This window comes from Brachyhypopomus gauderio, chromosome 4 (assembly GCF_052324685.1).
Source record: "Brachyhypopomus gauderio isolate BG-103 chromosome 4, BGAUD_0.2, whole genome shotgun sequence".
NCBI classification, from domain to species: domain Eukaryota; kingdom Metazoa; phylum Chordata; class Actinopteri; order Gymnotiformes; family Hypopomidae; genus Brachyhypopomus; species Brachyhypopomus gauderio.
In genome coordinates, this window is record NC_135214.1 from 14,256,412 (window position 1) to 14,271,481 (window position 15,070).

The window sequence follows — 15,070 nt, forward strand, 5'->3', positions numbered from 1 at the left end:
TTCAGAGCACGAGTCCTTTGCCGAACAGTTTGGATAGGTTTCTCGTTCTGAAATCCAATAGTCTCCAGGATAAATACGATGCCGAACACTACCCACAAACTTGTCATGAATTATTCAAAACCATCTGCTAGCAGGCGAGAGCAGAACAGATTTAGGGATACTTTGAGTCTTTGAGCTCTGCCTCACCCAGTGGGCAAAGGTCCCCCTGGAGCAGGGTTTACCATCCTGGGAATGCACACCCTAGTCCACTGGCATCAAGCCCAAACATGGCTACCATCCAAACGGAGAACGCTGGATCGGCCGGACAGAGACAAACTCCAAATCCGATTCCGAAAACAACACGGGAATGTCACATGCATCCAGGATCCACAGCCACGGCGTATAAAGGAACCTCAGTAGGGGAATAAACGCCCTGTATGTACATGAAATAACGAAGAACCACCCCCTCCCCCCCCCGACAAAACATTACCGTACTTCACAGTCAAATATGGTCACATATAGCCCACACAATCACGTTTGCATCGGCCAGTGAGACTGACGCGTGATGAATGAGGTTTCTAAGGATACGAAACCCTTCAAAATGGACCATTCAACAGACTGGCACCATTTCTTTAATTCTGAACGAGGTATTTCCGTCCAATCATTCCGCAAGATAAATGTGGGGTCGTTCTGCTTATCCCACAGAATATGGAGTCTTGGAAACCCTACAGCTCACGGCCTTTCCTCCCTCGGCAATGAAGTTACAGCTGCAGAGGACTAGAAGACAAACAACTCGTTTTATTATACATACACACGTTCCACATTGATATCTGCGCGCACACGTGACTCCTCCGACATCTCCATTTGTGATGGGTCAAAAAAGCACTTTCCAAAGCCTCTGAGCTACTCAACTGCGCGAGAAGCTCTTGCAAAGCCCCAGCAGAGACATGCGTGGTGGCGAGCATGGCTGGGATTTGAACATGTACATAATTAACATGCTTTATGCTTACTCATTACTTTGTATAGGCAAGCAGCCACAGGGTATGCACCTGCCAAAATAGGCTTTCTGCTCGGTACGTTTTTAGAACATGCGCAATTATTCATATACAAACGAAGTTTACCAGGTCACAGAAACTTTTTCCCCCCCTTGAGGATCTGTTTTTGTATATTAAAAAAAAAAGTACCGCTAGTTTGCAAATTAGTGCGTACTGTTAGAGATATGGCAAAAAGCTGAGATCTGCAGAGTGATATGAAAGCAGCCGTTTCCCCAGAAACAAACACCACAGATCTGCCACCGGCGCCTGAAGGACTCAAGCGTTCCCCTATAGGAATACATAAGTGAATTACAAAACGCTTCCCTTATTACTTTAGCTCCATTATCAAACACCAACACCAATTCGTTTGATCACTTCAGTAAGTCAGACTTTGTGTCTGCCGTGCGCTCAGATGGCATGGAGCTGGGCCCAGACTCACAGCAGCTCAGCCTGCCCAGACAGGGCTGCGGCCAGACCTCCTTATAAAACCTGGGTGTTGAGTCAGTGGCTCTGTGGGGCTGGGACGGCCCGTGGCGCTGGGCCCAACTCCAGGCAGGCATCGGCCGCCACCCAGCACGTCCCCGTGTTTACGTTCGAAGCAGAGGTGTTGCCTTTGTGACGATTTACTGACGCAAGACATCCCCAAACACACACACACACACACACACACACACACACACACAGGCTGTTGGCAATTCATCACGGCAGGAGAAGAGCTTGTTCAGGCACAAGCCAGATAGATAAAACTCGGCGGAGAGGGGTGGGCAGAGAGACGGGGAGAGGGAAAGAAAGAAAGAAAGAAAGAATGAAAGAAAAAAAAGAGACTGCACATGCGAGTCAGAGCCCCAGTCAGGCGTGTAACTAGTCAGGCATGCAAGTCAGGCGTGGAACCTACTTGAAAAGGCAGTTCAACATGTGGTCCAGGTTCCCCGCCCAGAAACATGGCCGACAAAGGGCCTGCGACTTTCTACCAGTGCCCTGAGTGCTTCACTGCACTGCAGAGGAAGAGTTGCATCCTCATCCTCAGCCCTGGCTGTGTGCTTCCGCTCACACCATCAACAGCCCAGGGGCTCTTCACCTGATACGTGGAGCTGGTTTGTAAAGAGAAACATCAGTGTTGCTTTCAGCTGCCCACACACGAGGCAATCCACGCAGTTTTTTATTTCAACCTTCGAGGCACTGTTAGAAGCTAACAGTGCTAATGCTTATGGATTCATACGTGCTCGGGACGCGGACCCGGACGTGCGGACCCGGGCAGGTTTTGCCACAGACCTGACACAAAGCTGCTGTGACCGCTGTTGGCTGGTGGTTGACGGCGACCTGTTAGAGACACGCTGTTCAGTAAGCCAGAGCTGAGGAGACCAGAAGAGCTCTCTCAGCGGCAGAACGTGTCACACCTGCGCTGCTCTTGTTCCAGGATGTTCGTCTGCAGGACACCGATCAGATCAGGAGTGGCAGACATGCGTGTGAGGTGCAACGGTTCACAACCTTTATGAATGATGCATTTACAGTCATTTTCTCCAAATCTTTTTTTTGGAAAGTGTCTCAAAACAACAAACATATGTAAACATAAAACAAAACAAATAAAATCGCATGCAAATTAAAAACGCAACAGACCGAGAACCCGACAAAAAAGTCATTCAGTTTCTTAGTCCTACAGTCTGCCAATGTTCATACGGTCTTGCTGGGAAGAGGAACTGCCCTATGCAAACTACCACAGCAGGTCCAGCCTCAAAATGACTAGGCTCTCACAACCCCTCCCAAATCCATCAGAAACCGCTAGGCTGGACCAACACGTGGGGACTTCTGCCGTCTCATGCAATGGACAGAAATTGAACTGGACAGGAGACGCAGGACACAAAAGGCCTTGGTCACTAAAGACACTGTAGATGCACTGACAGGTCTGAGGGGGTGTTATTACTGTTACCTGCTCTCTGGATTGTCAGGTGGCCGACACCTCGTATAATGAGAAAAGAAGGAATGGCCTGAATATGAAACTGAACCGGCAGTACAAAGTGTCTCTGAGTCAGACAGTGGCGAGAGGACGCCCATCCCCCGCTGCAGGGTTACATAAGAACACAGGCCCAATAAATAGCACGCCCAAACAATCACAAGTAAAAATTTGTACCATGGAAACCAAAATACACACCTCACAAGCCAACGATGCATGATTCAAATTCCCAAGGCATGTGTCCAAACAACACAGTCAAAACATCCAAGGAATTAGATAACACATTAGTAATGCTGAAAGGAAACAGACAAATACGTTCGACTAAAGCACTATGTAATTTTGTTTTGGAAGACCTCAAATGTGATGTATCTGTGAGCCGTGGTCTCATCCACGCTATAAACGGAACTCATTTTCACCCGTTATCTGCCTCAACCACAATAATTAAAAGCATTTCAAGCCTGAACACTACTCCAATTAGTATATTAGTCCTTTCAGAATACATAAAAGCAAAAAAAAAAAACTTTTTCACTTAAAACTTTCTACCCGAAGAAAAAGGGAGAGAGAAAAGTCTCGCACATCTGCTTTGCTCTGAACTACACACGACTCAGAAAAATGCCTGGATCAGCTTTAATTTGGCAATGAAAATATCTGTGGGACATATAAACTTTTTTGGCAGGCTGCAGTGAGTTCCTGGGCTGTCTCATACATGTTAAGTCTATTCTGATTTGATTCGGTTAAATACATCCAGGCTATTACGCAGTTCAAGTCAACACCCCAAAGGTCCGGCTGGTGCCGTCACTACGGGCCAAGCGCGTGAGGGAAGGCGGCCCATGGCCCGCGGGACATGCAGAACCAACTCCCCTCTGCAGCGGAGCAGAAAGCAGGGACTGCCATTACGTTTCGGAGGGCTCGGTCCTGCACCGCTGCCTAGCTCTCGCTCCCAGGACACCAGCGCCCGCAGCTGGGTCGGATCAGGGCCGCGAGCCCCTGCCCTGGAGCCGAGCCACCATTAGAGCCGTTTGGGTCATGAAAGCCTGCAGATTAGTGGCCCTGACGTCAGCCGGGCCGCACAGGACGGGCTGCGCCCAGGCCTCCGTCAGGGAAGTGGCCTGTGGAGGGTGGTGCCAGGGCCCAGCTGCACCAGAGTCAGCACATGCACACAGTCTCCCTGAAGGAATGAATGAGGCCTCCACCCAATCAGGAGCCACGCGGCCCCACCAATCAGAAACTACTGACACAACAGTGTGAATGTTTACCGACAGGGCAGGGCAGCCCTGCAGAGATTGAACAGCTGAAAGGGCATCGCACACACCCTCGATTTACCCACCAAAACCGAGCCGACGAGCGGCCGTGCGGGGAAACGCCAAAAACGCAGCGCGAGCCCGAGAGGTGGCCAAGGTACGCACAAGACCGTGCACACGCGTGCAGATTTGCAGAGTCACTAGGACATCGGTGTGAACTTTTACAACCCACACCTTGTTGAAAAACAGGACTAGATAATCATCTACTTGTGACCAAACATGTCAGCTCTGCACTACAGTTATATCGGGGACATCAAACACTCCAGCCACAAATGACTGATAGCATCCAAATTTCTTGGAAGTCCATAAGCGGTGAAGTGATGTTTAATGTTTAATCGCGGTACGCCTGTTTTTCAAAAAGGCACACAAAGGCAGTCGTAAAAACCTGGCATCCACGTTTGGGGGCGTAGATAACGTTTTTGTCTTAAAAGGGGCATTAAATGTTTTCTCATCAAGTCTTGCACTTATCTATATAACAACTTAAAAGAAGCTTTTAAGAACATCCTCCACAGTTGTGCGAAAGGCACGTCTGGGTGGGGGGGCGGGTGGAGAGATGTCTGAGCTCAGCTGAGGGTGGTGCTATGGCTGGGAGGATCTGCTCATGAGCACTTTGACAACATGGACCCCACCAGCGGGCATGTGGCTGGTGTGGTTTCCTGGCCTGCTAACCTTCCCCAAGGTGGGGCGGAGGGAGGGGCAGAAACACACTCCACCTGTTCCCCCGGAGCAGAACCTGTCCACTCCTACAACACCCGTACAATGATCACGGTTGGAGAACCCCGTCACGTGACCATGGAACAACCCCGGCAGTCACGTGACCATGGAACAACCCCGGCAGTCACGTGACCATTGTGGAAACAAGAAGCTGCAGTTCGTTACATAATCAGACTCAGTTAGACATGGATGGCTAAACCGGACCCTTCACCTCCCAATACTACTCGCGTGCCACTGGATCCGGCAGAACGCCGGCATGACATCTGAGTGGTGAACTCAGTCCTTCTGGAAGATTCTGTGTGGCTATTAGCCAAAGTACAGTAGCGCAGTAGCAGCAGAGTCCATGGTGACCATTAGACATTCAGGGGAGTAAACAAAACAACAACATCATCATCATCATCATCAACAGTCCAAGTTGCCAATTATAAATAAATACAGCTGATGTGGCCTCTAACTAACACCTCAATCACAGTCAACCACCAGAGAGGGAGCTTCACTTAGAACTCCATGGCAACCGCCTTACGCAGGTTTTAATCTCCTCTAGGGAGTCGGGTCTCTGCCGGCCCGGCGGGGCGGCCCGCGTACCCACTCACAGGGGGTCCGTGAGCCTGGGGGCGGTGGTGGATGGGTCCCTGCAGAACGCACCCTTAACCCTCACTGCTCCCAATAGGACACGATCACAAGCCTGGGAAGCAAAAACCAAGTCCTCACGGGGACAGGAAGTCAAAGCAGACGATCCTAAATCAGCAAGGCGACTCCGTTCAGGTGTGCAGCTCGTCTCTGCAGCAGAGAAATGTTATTTAACGGAAGATCGTTATCGTGTTCTTGGGGGGGGTCACCTCTCACCAGAGTGCTAATCAGACCAACAAATGAGGTAACCTTTCAACATCATTAACATCAGACACGTCCTGCACGACACGGTCATTACAAAAGAGCAGAAGAAACAAAAGAAAAACATTTTAGAGGAGCAGGGAAACACAAAACAAACCCATCCGTGGGGGGAATCTGCCTGCGATTAAACAGACTGCCCTGCTCCTCACAGCAGTCCCAGAGACACCGTGTGTTCATGTGGGCAGACTGTGTAGCACAGGTCTGGCTTCAAATGGTTCCCTGTGGGGAGGCCTAACCTGTCCCCCCTCAGGTCCCAGTAGCTGCTGTCTGACACAAGTGCATATCAGGACAGAGGAATGGAGATCTGACACCGATGTGAGGTGCTTAGTAGACCCATCCCCGGGAGCCCAGCTGCCAGGGGATGAGATCAGGAAGACGTGCAGGAAGACCGGGGCAAATCCCCCCCCCCCCCCCCACCGAGGACAGCGGTGGGCCGCGCCCACACGCTTACAAGTGGCTCAGGGGACTGTGGGCAGAGGAGGAGACATGAAAGATTGGCCAAGTAGACACGGAGGGGAAAAACCCCACCACCTCATCAGATGATTGGGGTGTAGCTGTTCCAGACACCTCCAGTACCCGCCGCTGCTCAGGGGAGGAACCAACATGCAGGCAGGCGCCGGACTCGAACAGCTTGGCTCAGAGCGCATGCAAAACCAACCACCAAAACTAACCACTACTGCACACAACTGGTTTCCATGATATAAGATACACACACACTCTCACACAGATCTGCAGAGGTGCAGATAATGTGCCTATGATGGAGCCCTGAAGTGTCTTCTACGGGTGTGTGAGGGCTGTAGAACACATGCTCCTGTGATGGAGGCCTCCTACAGCCATAAATCATTTACGCTGGGGAGGTACGGCAGGCCCACAGACACGAGCGGAAGTTGGCCCCAGGCTCCTGTGTATATATGCACAGCTTAAGCACAGGGTACGGTGAGGGCAGCACGACAGCTTCTCCAGCCCAGCTGCGGCACACACATCGGGGCCGGGAGTGTGAGCCAGGACCCCCGCCTGACACGGCTCCTGAGGCAAGGGGCGGAGAGCAAACGCCACAGATACACCGCTCCTCACCGCTCCTCACCGCTCCTCACCGCTCCTCACCGCTCCTCACCACGGCAGGGACGGAGGAGAGGGTCTCCCGGACGCAGCTGGGCCGGACCCGGGGCAGACATTACCGCAAGAGTTGACTAAACGGCTCGGGGAGCTCGGAGGTGAGTGTAAAGAAGCCCTGAGCAGCGCTGCGAGGCGGAGGGAGCGGACACCTGACGCAGGCACGACTCGACCCAGCCAGGCCCTGGAGGGACGACGAAAAATGTGCCCAGCCTAACGACGTCCTCAGAGTGTTTACCTTTCCACCAGGCCATGCCCAGAGGGGGGCCCGGGGGGACTAGCCAAGAAACAGCCAGGACAGGAGGGAAGATTAGGGGCTGGGTAAAAAATTCTGCTGTAGTACACAAAGTTTCTGGAGAAATAGGACAGGCAAAATATAGAAATTTATATATATATATATATATATATATATATATATATATATATATATATATATATATATATATATATATATATATATATATATTGCTTGCTCTGATTTATTTATATAATAAAATCAGAGCAAGCAAGGAAAAGTTGGCATTGCGTATGACTATGGCGTCTCCTAGAATAGCTGACAGTTGGCTAATGCAGGGTTGGCAGAGGGGCACTGTGAGGTCAGGGAGGTATTTGAGAGAAAACCAAGTATCTCAACTAGCACCACGATCGGCCTGTACCGCCACGAACCAGCCTGTACCGCCACAACCTCATAATCCCAATAGGTTTGGTTTGCAAGCAGCCCCGTAACGCTGACGACTACAGAACACACCTGACGCTTGACCCTAGCCAATCACACAGCAGAACCTCGCGCAAACATGAGCCAATACCGACTCGCGGCCGCTCGAGTGTTTCTCCATGGGCGAGGCGGAGCGCCCTCAGCCCGATTCCACAGCCGGGGAGCAGCACTTCAGGACTGAGGTTCCGGAGTGATGGGAGAGCAGAGCACTCTTACCTGGGTGAGTGTGCGAGCTCATTTCCGCCACTCCTCACTCTCGGGTCACTCTGGGAAGGGAGGGGGGGAGGAGGTGGGTGTCCTGGCAGAGGAAGGTGTGGAGAGGACCTCGGTGCTCCGGGACGTCTGCAGGGAGAACACCATCCACGGAGCCGGCTGTCCCGCTGCACGAGGGGCCAGGGGGAGGGGGGAAGGGGGGTTTGACAGGGCTCTCAGCTGGTCATAGCGCCCCCCCCTGTGGCCGTGCGCTTATCCAGTGGTTCAGGTCCGTCTGGCTCTCTACTCGTACTGTAAAACTGAGGCATACAAGATACAAAGAGACACAGAAAGTCAGTCACAGCGATATCAACCTTCTCTACTGCCAAACCTACACGTTTGTTGTTCTGAGGTAAACACCTCCCACCAACCCACCCGCGCGCACGCTCACACAAACACACGACCCTGAACAGGCCAGAAGGATGCTATGACACATATTTGTCAGAGAACATGACATGGCAGAAATCCGACACCGTTGACACTCTTTCCAGCGCGGCCGTCTTCACTCAGACGGGACGAAACCAAGCCGGGCAAGAAAAGACAGACACACGACACGCATGCGCATGACAGGACGGGGGTGTCGCGTGTCTGCGTCCCCATAACGCACGCATCACACGCACATCTTCAGCAGAGCCTGTTTGGTAGCATAGATGCCTTCCCTGAGCCGGCATGTCACCTGCAGCACAGAAGCTGCCCCGGGGCAGGACCAGCTGGGGCATCTGAAGGGATTTCGTGTATATCTGCTGTCTGAGTGGAGGCGGTGTGGGGGGTGGGGATATTCCCCCTGCCCACGAGCTCAGCCGCACTACTGATAAAGCAACAGAAAGAGGCGTGGAGCTCCAACAGCTCTCTGGAGCTCCTCCCCCACCGTGAGCGTGCGCCTGAACCCTTGGACTGACACTTCAGGCCAGAGGCAGGACTGAAGGACTCTGGGCCCAAGCATCTCTCACAGGTAGTACAGAGGTATGGATCCACGCAGCGGGTCAGAACCGACACCTTTCTCACATGCCAGGGGGAGAGATAGTATCTGAAATGTATTTGTGTGTTCAAATGCTCAAAAGACCACTATGAAAAGCTGGGAAAAGTTGTAATGATTTTACTTCATGTTGGTCACAAAAGAAGATAATCCACTTCAGAAATGCGCAACTTTTATCCATTCTACCAAATATATATATATATATATATATACTTGAGAATCCTGAAAATATGAGTTTCACGGTAAAATATTATGAGAATAATATAATACCATGCCTCAGCTTGTGGGGCATATAGATCTTAGTTACAACAAATACTCAAGCCTGTGGTGAAGCCTGTGTGTGTGTGTGTGTGTGTGTGTGTGTGTGTGTGTGGGTGTGCTGAGAGGTAGCAATCATTACACTAATGAAAGAAAACATCCCTCCTCCAACACCCCCACCCACATCAACAGATGACACACAAACCTACGCCGACGGAGGCAGGATGGCGGCTCGGCCTGCTCCACACGCCGCTCACACTCCACAGCACCGCCAAGCCATGCCCAGTTTTAAACAGAGGGGCAATTAACCTCTTCCAGGGCAAATCTGCTGGACTTGCGGCTCTTTCTGAGCGTCTTGGTGATCCCTGGAGGAGAAGGGACCGAGTTCCCGCTGTCCCATCCCGCACACGGAGGAGGACGAGCCAGAGCTGAGCACACGCACACACGCCGTTTTTAAATAAGCCGACGGGTACACAGCACCCACTCAGATGCCCCTCTCAGACACCGGGGGGGGGGGGGGGGGGGGGGGGGGGGCTGTTCGTGAAGAGCCCTGTAAATGTGGGCATGAGCTCCCACTAAATCAGTGAGAGGGGCGTGTACCACCCGTCAACCCAGCTCTCTAAAAGCATTTCTCTTTTTTGCACAGTTCACATCTCTAACATTTCAAAAGTCCCCCAAAACACAAACCCACTTCCTGAACGTGAGCAGTGGCAGAGCTAGCCTTTCAGGCATTCTGGGGCCTACTGGGCTGTTGTAGAGCTGCCTGGCTGGTTGTGGTGGCTATCTGATCTCTGCCACTGTATACGCCTGCTGGCCTTGAGGAGGGGTGTGGACAGCAAGGGCTAAAACCTGCCCCAAAACCTACGGCCAGCAGAGGCTTCGAAAACTTCCCTTTTCAAATGTAAAAAGGCTTCAACAGAATTTATTAAGCTATTCATCACTTAAATAGCCTCTCTTTCCAAAGTTCTCAAAATCTCTTCTGCTAAGACAAATTAGTTAATTTAATTTAAATTCTCTCTAAATCTAGCTAGCTCTATTAAAAGTAAAGTATCTCCCCCTAATGACGCACCGGAGCAATGAGCGTTACCATTTTGTTTCCCTGCCTGATCGTGTGCAGCGTCTCAGAAAGAAGAGGGATGAAGTCGAGTCACACTCGGACCTCGCTGGCCGAGAGCCCACAGAAGCACTTCACGCCCCCGTCCATCCAAAACGCACAAATGTTGGACAGCCCTCACGATGGCGACATGGACCCCGCAACGCTGGGGGTCTGCAGGACAGGCTGAGGGAGCGCGTACGCCCCGCCCATGCACCCACTACACAAACGTTTCCACCCGCATGTTGGATTTCTTGTTGCTGTGGGCGAACCTGTCATCTCCAAACGTCAGCCTACTGCCAGAGTGACACTTAAGACTCCATTTTGTGGTCACTGTTAGTCCTGACGAATCAGGGCTGTTATCCTTGAATGGTAGGAGGAGGTGTTTACTAGCACAGCCCAACAACAATCAGCTCGGCCTGCCGCGCCTGCGGTGGAGTCAGTAGTGGGGAGCACGTGCGGAGCTCCAGCGCTCGGGCGTAGGCCCTCGGGGACGCTCGCTGCAGACGGGGCTCACGCGGAGGGCCTCACGTGGCGGGGCTCACGCAGCAGCTGGGCTATTTTGAGACAGACGCAGGGCAGGAAGTGAGGTGTGTGTGCCTTCCATCCACACCGCGCCCGTCTGACACCAAGCAGCAGAACTACTGCACATTATTCTCTCTCTCTCTCTCTCAAGCTGTGTGTGTGTGAGTGAGTGAGTGTGTGTGTGTGTGTGTGTGTGTGTGTGAGAGAAAGATATTTTTACCACCAACATGTAATGTAACAATATTCATGAACATTACTTTTTTCCCCATAAACCAAACTGCTTTGTAGTCCTCAAATGGACCTGTGTATGCCTCACATGAAAGTGACCATGTTTAAAACAGATTTAGTAGAGTCTCTGAACCATCTGGGTCACTAGGTGTCGGTACAATGGCTGTATCAATGTGAAGAAGAATCATTGGAGAAATCCCTTATTGCTACTTTAATGACATATCTAAACCTTTGACATATCATAAAATAGGTTTAAGATTCATTATTAATTGCCTCTTAAATGAACTTCAAAATGTGACAATTTCTAATAAAAATTCAAACTGTTACAGTCTTTCTTTCCACTATATAACCAGCTGTAATCCAATTTAAAACTATTTAACTGTCTAAGTGATATGAAGGACTGGCAGGATAATTGCAGAGTGCAGGAAAATACTCTTTAGGGGAAGAACGGCCTGGACCTTTTTAAAAGACTGAAGGTAACAGGTCTGTATGTTTAGCTTGTTTCAGAGTCCTGAGACGCTCTGGGCATCTACTACTCCAGTAGGGTGATCTGACTTTCTGACAAGCAGGTCTAATGTCACTGTAAACCATTTAAATCAATAGATGTTAGAAGAAATGTTGTTTAGAAGATATTAGAATTAATGTTGTTTAAAAGACGTTAAAATGTATGTTGTTTATTAAGACAACATTTATTGGTAGGCGTGTCCCGTTCCAAAAGCCCTTTGCTTTAATGCATCATTTATCGGTCAAGTTTTCTTGTCAACAGCAAGAATTTGAGACTTCACAATGGATTGCCAATAAAGCAAATGTATTTTTAAAAAGGGGACACACAGGAACATGTAGGAAAACGTCTCTTTTTTGCAACCTGTTGTAACCCATTTTTCAAACTCTTGATGCACAGGTTTTAGAGAGTGCGATTGATGCTGAAGTTGTTCCACCTGTTTGTTGCTTGAGTCGCAGGCCAGCCCCATGACATCAGGGCGGTGTCACCCCGTCACATCACGACCCAGCCCCATGACATCAGGGCGGTGTCATCCCGCCACATCACGACCCAGCCCCATGATATCAGGGCGGCGTCACCCCGTCACATCACGACCCAGCCCCATGACATCAGGGCGGTGTCACCCCGCTGCATCACGACCCAGCCCCATGACATCAGGACGGTGTCACCCCGTCACATCACGACCCAGCCCCATGACATCAGGACGGTGTCACCCCGCCGCATCACGACATCAGAGCGGTGTCACCCCACCGCATCACGACCCAGCCCCACAACATCAGAGCGGTGTCACCCCGCCGCATCACGACCCAGCCCCACAACATCAGGACGGTGACACCCCGCCGCATCACGACATCAGAGCGGTGTCACCCCACCGCATCACGACCCAGCCCCACAACATCAGAGCGGTGTCAGCCCGCCGCATCACGACCCAGCCCCACGACATCAGGGCGGTGTCACCCCGCCGTATCACGACCCAGCACCACAACATCAGAGCGGTGTCACCCCGCCGCATCACGACCCAGCCCCATGACATCAGGGCGGTGTCAGCCCGCCGCATCACGACCCAGCCCCACGACATCAGAGCGGTGTCACCCCGCCGCATCACGACCGAGCCCCACAACATCAGGACAGTGTCACCTCGCCATATCACGACCCAGCCCCACAACATCAGGGTGGTGTCACCCCACCATATCACGACCCAGCCCTGGACCACCAGTCATGGCGGTGGGCGGCATCTCGTAGCCCAAGCGTCTGGCGAAGCAATGCCCGCGACACATCAGCCATCGCCACTGTTTAGCTTCCATCACACGACCAATCGAAACAAGCAGGCGCTTGGTAATTGCAGTCTTGGGGCCATTTTTTGGCTGCCGCGGCTCGCGTGCCGCCTGGCCAAGTTCGGAGGGAACACAAAGGAGAGGGAGCGCGCACGGCACCGCCGCCACCGAGCAAGTCCAACTGTCGAACTGCACACAGCCTAGCAGGTTCACCCACTGAATCTGTCCGATTTCACACCTCGCCTTGTAATTCATTACTGCTCAGCTCCAAGATGCAGCCAAGCAGCATAACAGGCACCACACAAGCTCCAGGGACATTAATAATCAGTTCCTAAACCACGCTGCCTCCGGCCGCCAAAACGCTACTTTCCAATGACCTGCGCATCCGGCCCTGTCATTAGGTGCCACAACAGTCAGGCCCGTCACCGTTCCGGGTTCACTGTAACCAGCTTTAACACACTCCATCCACTGCGCTGCACACGCACAGGGCACGAGGCTAGCACTCCCCCTCACTCTTTCCCCAGATAGAGCAGAGAACAATCTGGCAAGCACCACGAATCAGCCAGCACTGTTAATTATGTGCCCTGAGGAGTAGAATTGATTAACAAGGGCCTCAAAACTGATGTAAATTGTTATTCGGGGCCTATAAAAGCGTGGACCTGTAGGAAGACATGCGGTCGCACTCACAAGGCTGGGCTATTATTCAGGACCTACACTAGCCTCTGTGCCAAGTTCTTGGAAGGCTGATTTGACCTTCTTCCTGTGCAGCATGGAATTCTGAGGGCTGGACCTTGGAAAGAGGAATGTGGACGGGCTCACTTCCGACATGCTCTGATTACAGGGTGGATGTGTACGACTACACGGGAGTCTGCAAGGCAGTGTTCTACCTGTTTCCATTAAGTGTTGTGAAACATGAATGCCGATCTAAGATCGTACCTTGTCAAAATAAAGACCGTATTCCAGGAACAGCAAAACAAGTTTCGGGTCAATTATATCTATAAATCTACCTATGATTAGTTAGGCTCAAACTCTGCACTGTTTGACAGGGGTGGTGCATGTCGATCAGGAGGGCCTCGCTGCAACACGCGCGCGACTGTCGAGTATCAAACAAAGTTATAAACATTTAACAGGGAAACAATTTGTTTAAAAACACGTTTAACCGCCGTCGCCCCCTTCCCACACCCAATAAAGAAACATTTATTTCCGGTTTGAAACCATATAAAAAGCTTGTTACTAGTTCATTCACAAAAACAAGCGAGGGCAGGTCGAGCGCGAGCGGGTGTAACTCAGTCCTCCGCTCGCGGGACGTTAAAGACGCGCGAGCCACTAAACTGTTGACATGATGCACGAGCCCGACCCGCCTGGTTCACGTCTAGTGCACTAAACCGGACACAGTAGAGGACGAATGGTCGTCTACATCGCCCGGGACGAACGGGCGATCACGCAGGCTGTCGTACAATTGGAGAAAACCGCGCACAAGCTTCAGTTTAACAACAAAAAGCACACTATAGTTCACCAAATGAAAACCCTTATAACCCCGAACACGGCGGAACACCACACGACACCGCCAAGTTCTGCTGGAGTCCACCGAGAAAGCGAGAACGCGCTACAACTTAACCGGAGACGGAGCGCTGCGGTCCAAACGGACCCAGCACACACGGACATTGTTGTGATCGTCTCGTCCGCGCTCAAGTTTCCTCTCCGTCCAGCACACAGATGGGGAGGAACGCGCCGCTCTCACCTCTCACCGTCCACACGGGTCCGGACGGGTCCAGACGGGTCCAGATGCGTCCTCCACAACACCCAAAACGCTGTGGACTCAAGTCCCCGTCGGAAAGACTCACTCACGGACGGATTCACTCACGGACGGATTCCGCCATACTGGATTTTGGCAAACGGATCACGTGTGGCGTCCCCACATTTCCTCCAGAGGCGGGCGCAGAGAGCAGAAAGTTCTCTAAATGCTGCTTTAAAGGCGACATGAGCGCGGTGGGGCAGGAGCAGGAGCCGGGAGCGTGTGTGTGGCGGTGCACTCGCTGGAATATAAGAGAATAAAAGAGGTTTAAAGAGATTTGAATGGCATTGTAGCCCAGGCTGGACGAGTTGGGTTTGTTCAGAGCGAAAACGAGCGCTCGAATGTACACAGAACGAATGTGCACAGCATAAGGACAAGTAATGTTTTAAACACAGGTTTAGATTTCATGTAGGCTTATCATACATGATCTGTGAGCGTTCTTTTGAAATTCAACTAGTTTAAAAATAAA

The 15,070-nt window shown here is 51.5% G+C and overlaps 1 protein-coding gene across 1 annotated transcript in view; it reads right to left on the bottom strand.

The window, feature by feature from the left end:
• hdac4 (histone deacetylase 4) overlaps positions 1-14,717 on the bottom strand; it is a 69,685-nt gene extending 54,968 nt beyond the window's left edge. The window contains exons 1-2 of the mRNA XM_077002469.1: positions 14,548-14,717; positions 7,915-8,210 (exon numbers count right to left, since the gene is read on the bottom strand). Of these exons, the coding sequence (XP_076858584.1) occupies positions 7,915-7,936 (22 nt within the window). The 5' untranslated portion in view covers positions 7,937-8,210; positions 14,548-14,717. The remainder of the gene's footprint in view (positions 1-7,914; positions 8,211-14,547) is intronic.
• Between the last annotated feature and the right edge of the window lie 353 nt (positions 14,718-15,070).